We start from the raw sequence: 6,000 nt of genomic DNA on the forward strand, positions 1-6,000 counted from the left end.
GCACAGATAAGATTTGGGTCCCTTTTTCCTCAAATACCACTAGTTCCAAGTGAGTTAAAATGCAGTCATTCTTTCAGGATCCCTCTGAAAGGAGGGAAGAAACAGAGGCCTTTATCTCAGATGTCTCCAACTTGTTCTGAGAGCAAGTCTCCTAGTAAGGAAATGGTAGCTTGCCTCCTCAGCCCAGCTTTCATGGGCTCCCCTGCAGGAGGCGAGAGAGCCTGGATGGTCATTCCTCGCTGCGATCTCTATCTATCACTTCAGTGAAGGACATCTCTGTCTCCCTCCTCTACCACTTAAGGTCTTAGAGGGCTGCCCAGAGCCCTGACAGGCTAAGGAAGTCACTTATCCAGGACCCCTCAACCACGCTGTGGCAGAGGCACAACTTGAACTCGGGTTTTCCTGGCTCAGAGGCCAACCCTACACCCTATACCAGATTGCCCCTTTTTGCTAAACTGGTGCTGTATTATCTTACATTCATTCCAGAGAATTTTGCTCAGAAACCAGTGAATAAGATTGTTTGGGGGAGAATTAGCCCAGAAAACATGGCGTCTGAACCAAGAAGCGTTTCCTTCACTGTGAACTAAGGAGGAAACTGGGATTTCCAGCGCCTCCTTAGAGGCTTGAGCCTAAGCGTTTACTAGCATCCTAAGTAGTGGTCTACACGGGGAACAGAAACTGCTTCCAGGACTTCAGCAGCTTCACAGTGCTGGCTCTCAGGTGAATTCCTAGGGGAGAAGCAGAGCAGGAGCACATTCCTACTGCCTAAACCATCCCCGTCCTGTCCCACGGAGCGCTCCATTGGCCCGACTGGACGGGGCATCTCCACAGTGTTCGTCCAGAGCTGCCGAGGAGATCTGCTCATAGTGTGAAGTGGAGCCGCCCGAGTGACTGCCAGCGCCCTCCCCTGTAACCTGCCGTGAGCAGAGCGGCCCCGTGGAATAGACTTGGGCCCATGGGGCAGCTTCAAAGCCCTGGACTCTTAGCCAGGTTTCCTCTTGTCCTGTGCCTTCTAAGCAAGGCCAGAGGTGGCCTTAATGTCCCTGGGCAGAGAGGCTCACAGCACACACACCAGGCACGAGGCTGGTTTGAACGAGAGAAGGCCAAGACCACGTCCGGCTCTGCTGCTTTCCACAGAGGCTCACCTTAGGACTCCCTTTGGGGGAGGTTCTCATGTGAGGCTCTGGTTTTCCACCAGATGGTGCTAGAAGCCATCTAAATGTCCAACCTCGGCAAATCAGGACCGTAGATTGGGATCAGGGAGGGGTTTTATAGATTTGCTTGGTTCAATTCTGCCTTTCTTTTATAGATAAGGTGTGACACCAGAGCCCCTTGACAAAATCCCTCTGTTCACTGAAATAGTGGCTTACCCCAGCCTTTGACCAGGAAACCCAGCTGGGCCATAATGGGCTCCGTGGATTCCTTTGCCTCAATTCCAAGCATCCTTAGGTTTATTTCACTAGATTTAAAGGTCCGTAGTTGATGCCTTCAGCAGATCCAAATTAGAACTTTTTCCTTAACCTCCCAAGAGTGGAGTCTCCTAGGAGGGGGTGATTTGGGGGGTAGCAAGGTTTTAGGCCGGTGGCTTGGGTCTTTTTTGTGCAGCTGTTTCAGCCCTGGATTTCCTGACCAGTTTAACAAAAGGATACTGCCTCATCCAGCAGATCTTAGAGTATTCTGTGACCAAGGAGCTAGTTCCATCAGGTTTTGATCTCTGCTCTCTACTCGTCTCTTTTTATGGTCTCTTCTGGGAGAGCTCATCTGCTTCCACAGCTTTGGTTATTGCCTCCTTTCCTCCAAAGTCTGTCTTTTTAAACACTTGATATGCTGACCTCCCTTGTAAGCAGCTCCTGTTTCCACCATCCTTTTAGATACGTCAGACTCATCGTGTTTACTAAGCTCATTATCATTTCTCTATACCCAGGAGCCCTCCTGATCCTCCTCTGTCATCTGAGCCCCAAATCTGAGTCATCTTATTTCTCCTTCTCACCTCCCATCCCAAATAAGATGCTACATCCTGTCAGTTCTTCCTCTTTACTTATCTCTCACGGCCATCTCTTTGTTCCTGTTCTCAGGGCTACCATAGCAGTGCAAACCCATATCATTCCACACCAACAACATTCAGTTTAATTTTTAAAATACTCAAACATCTGTCCTTTGCAAGGCATTCTAAAAATCTTGAAGAATACTAAGATTTTTAAGACTCTCACCAAGTGCTTACTGTCAGGCAACCTAGCTTTTAGGCCTTTGAAAGGCTCTGCTATCAATAAAAGTTGTACAAACTTGGGTCAGTTGCTTCACTTTTCTCTCATTTGTAAATGAACTAGGTAAGCTCCTTTTGGCTCTGAGCTGCACGGTGCCATGTTAGTGCTGGGTAAATGATCAAGTGTGAGATCGTCCTCATTAACAGAATGTGACTGCTTAAGAGTTGTCTCCCCAACCTTGGTATTCCAGACACCCTGTCCGTCACATCTGGTTTAACACGCACAGCCTCATCACGGCCAACATCCCTGATGAGAAGAGCCCCCGCGGTGCCAGCATTCTGGATGATGACTTGACTGCTCACCGAAGGTCAGTTGGCCAACCTGGGCTGGGTAGGGCTTGCTGGATCACTGGTTTTAGTGGAGTTCAACCCAGGCTAGACCCTGCCACTTCCTAGCTGCTTCAACCCTAGGCCTAGCTTCTCTTTTACTTGTTAGAGAACATCCAGAGGGAAAGGGCCACGAAGGAGTCTCTGGAGGCTGGAGCTTCTCTAAAAAGTTCAGGTACCAGAATGGGAACCATCTGTTTGAAAGTGGTATCTTCACATTGCAGATAGAGGGGGAAAAACTTTCCCCAATTAATTAATCTCTCGGCCTGTGTTCTGTGCATTCACTTATCAGTTCATAACGACACAGACACACATGCTCACGGGCTCCTAAAAAGGATCTGCTGAAATAACATAGACTGGGAAGGAACCTTGTATTTCTACCTACCATCAGTACTCAGAGACATGGGAATCAGAGTAATAACACTGGACAGAATCCGACTAATGATTATTTATCTTGGTTACTAATAATACCTTTTTAAATCCTTCTTTAGAGTTCTAATATTCGTAGTCTTGTAGCTTTCTTGGCATTAATGCTTTTTTCCTCACATTTTTCCCACGTCTTTTCCAGGCATCGAGGAATCATCTATGCCTATGAGTTTTCCATGGACCAGTTGGCTCTTGAAAGCATTCTTCCAATTTGCCGCTCATCCTATGATGAAGTGGCCGGTTACAACTATAACATCGGCCTGGCTGTTCCTTATGACAACATTTAGGGAATGATCTCTTCATGTAGAATGGAGAGAATGGGAAGAACTTAGAGGGACTCCTCGTTGATGTGTTAAAACCTGCAGAAACCTCAGGCTCTGCCAAACTGACCCCTGGCACCTTCTTCCTAGTTATCAGAGGACAAGAGAGTTGATGTGGGAGGGAAAGAAACCCCTTTCAACCTTGGGCTCTTCTCGACTAAATGAGCCTGGTACTGGCATTAGAACCCCAGAATAAAAGACTGCTGAGGTGCAGGAAGAAGTCAGGCTCCAGAAATGTGTGGGCCCTAATAAAAAGAAAACTGGACCATAGAAAAGAATAATTGATACACTAAGCTTTTGGATCTATTCCAGAACATCCATTATTTTAGCTCTCTGTATTATGGCCTCCAGCCTAAGCCAGCAGCTCTGGGGGCATTGGCTCCCAGGACTAGCTCAGTTTTATTCTGAATAAAGAATGTATCAATACAAGAACCTTTTAAAAACACTAAATCTTCAACTAAACAGTTTCATGTGTTAGATTAATTTTTCTTTGTAAAATAAGCAGCTGCACAATGGGATAGCTTGTCAGTTTTGGTCAAAGAAGGCCTTGGGTTTCCTGTGTTGTAAGAGGTCTTATACATTCAGGATGGTTTTTATCCTGAAAGCAGGCAGTTCTGTCTCATAAAGACCTTTTGGTTTTTCAGATGTCTCTGGAGACTGAGATGTTTGTTTGTTTGTTTGGTGGGGGGGGGGGGAGACAGAGAAGAGAGAGACAGAGACAGAGACAGAGAGAGAGACAGAGAGAGAGAGAGAGAGGTGAAGGGAGGGAGAGAGAGAGAGAGGTGAAGGGAGGGAGAGAAGGAGATTGAAAGCAGGGGAGGGAGGGAGAAAGAAAGAGTGGTGGGGACAAGAGAGAGAGCACAGCTGAGGACTAGGGCCCACTCTCCCCCGCCCCCCCCAAGGCAGCAGCTTTGTTTTCTTTCAGAACTGCCTTCCTGGAACAGCACTTTTTGGGTTAGATTTCTCTGAGTTTACTTTCATCCCAACGATTCTACCACCATCAGCATCAGCCACCTTAAAGTATTGGGGTGTTGGAGAAGAATTTACCCTGTTGGTCGTGGGTTGGCTTGATCCCCGAGTGATCTTCCTTTAATTACATCTTACTTCTGCCACTGTTCTGCTCTCATGCATTGTCTTAATGAGAACTGCAAATGGACCACTGGGCAAAACAGAGTGTCTGTTTTTAAAAAGCAGGCCCCTGTGGCATGAGTCTGCATTTCATCATGGATCTAGCTATGCAGATGAGTAAGGCAGTCACCGGCTTGAATGAAATTAGGTAGAACGTGTATTAAATCAGGGGCTAGAGAAGAGTTTTACTAAAAATTAAAAACGAACCCTGGAGTTCTAAGACAACGTTTCACCCTCTACCAGCAACAGTACTATTAATGATTCAATATGGGTGGAAATAATAAATTTTTCTACCAGTTTTAATCTCTGATACAGCTTCTATTTTTTAAAATCGATTGCAACTAGACACCACTGGCTTCAAGATGGAGTTCTAGATGAATAGCCGTGGCAGGCCAAAATTGTGTGCTTCAGACGTCTGACCTCTGCCAGGGTTTTCAGTCATAAACTTTCCCAGCAGGGAAGAAGCCATTCTGTTCTTTGCTGACGTTAGTTGGATCATCCCCTCCATAATTCAGCATTTGCCCTACTGGTTTGGAAATCCTGGCTTCACCTCCCTTTCGCCCCTCATCTTCAGGCCTTCCTCCCCTCATTCCTCTCACCGACCCTTGGGAAGCTGCTCAAACTTAGCTGTTGGCAGAAATTGCCTCTGGTTTCCGATGCTTATCCTCCTTCTATAAATCTAAATTCTGACGAGCTCAGCTTTTTTATATTCTGGCTACTAAAAACCTCAAGCAGTTTTGCTCATTAAAACTTAATTTTTCATGGTTATTCTCCAGCCCATAATGGAAGGATTTTGCCACATGCAGTATTTAGTTATAGAAGGCTATAATCATAGGCAGCCTCTAAGGGAAGATTTGCCAGGGCTGATGGGACACAGGTTGGAGTTTTTTGTTTGTTTTTTAAGAGACAGCGTTAATAGGGTGGAAAGTCAGAACGGTTACCCTCGCGGGTCCTGCGCCTACCGTTGACTACCTTTGAGAGCTCGGGCCAATCCCTTGACTCTTCTCAGCCTCGGTCTCCTCGTCTGTAAAATGAAGAGTTTGGCGTGGACGACTCCTAAGGCCCTTTGCAGCTCTGATGCTGTGATCCTGCTATCTCCGTGGGCCTTTTTTTGCAAATAATTCCAACGAATCTAAATTATTTTCAGAAGTTCATCTGGCAGAGTCCTCAGTTTCAATTGCCAGTTCCAGGGAAAAGTCTCCTTGGATGACTGTTGATCAACAGGAGAATCTGGGCTTACTTGAAACGGGAACTCTCGCCCTTTCTGGAAGGGAAAACCAGAGACGTCTCCAAGGCCCGCGTTTAGAGGCTACAGTCAAGGAGGCCATTTCTTATATTAACAGATTAGAACCACGCCTCAGTTGTGGGGAGCAGAGGCTTCTCGGCTGGTCTGACTGGCCATCCCCTCAGCTGACCCTCTGGCCATCTGGCTTACTTCCTTGCCATGGCCATCAGGGTCCAGGCAAACGTCCGGAATGTCACCGGGTCCAGGGAGGGGCTGACCCCCCAGCCAGCCGCCTCGTGGGCCTTGCTGTG

At 47.0% G+C, this 6,000-nt stretch overlaps 1 protein-coding gene across 2 annotated transcripts in view; it reads left to right on the forward strand.

The window, feature by feature from the left end:
- FBXW8 (F-box and WD repeat domain containing 8) overlaps positions 1–3,765 on the forward strand; it is a 104,028-nt gene extending 100,263 nt beyond the window's left edge. For both annotated transcript variants that reach the window (XM_044658822.1, XM_044658823.1), the window contains 2 exons: positions 2,455–2,571; positions 3,159–3,765. In XM_044658822.1, coding sequence (XP_044514757.1) covers positions 2,455–2,571; positions 3,159–3,303 — 262 coding nt within the window. In that variant the 3' untranslated portion in view covers positions 3,304–3,765. The remainder of the gene's footprint in view (positions 1–2,454; positions 2,572–3,158) is intronic.
- The last annotated feature ends 2,235 nt before the right edge of the window (positions 3,766–6,000 follow it).

This window comes from Gracilinanus agilis, chromosome 1, assembly GCF_016433145.1.
Source record: "Gracilinanus agilis isolate LMUSP501 chromosome 1, AgileGrace, whole genome shotgun sequence".
Taxonomy (NCBI): domain Eukaryota; kingdom Metazoa; phylum Chordata; class Mammalia; order Didelphimorphia; family Didelphidae; genus Gracilinanus; species Gracilinanus agilis.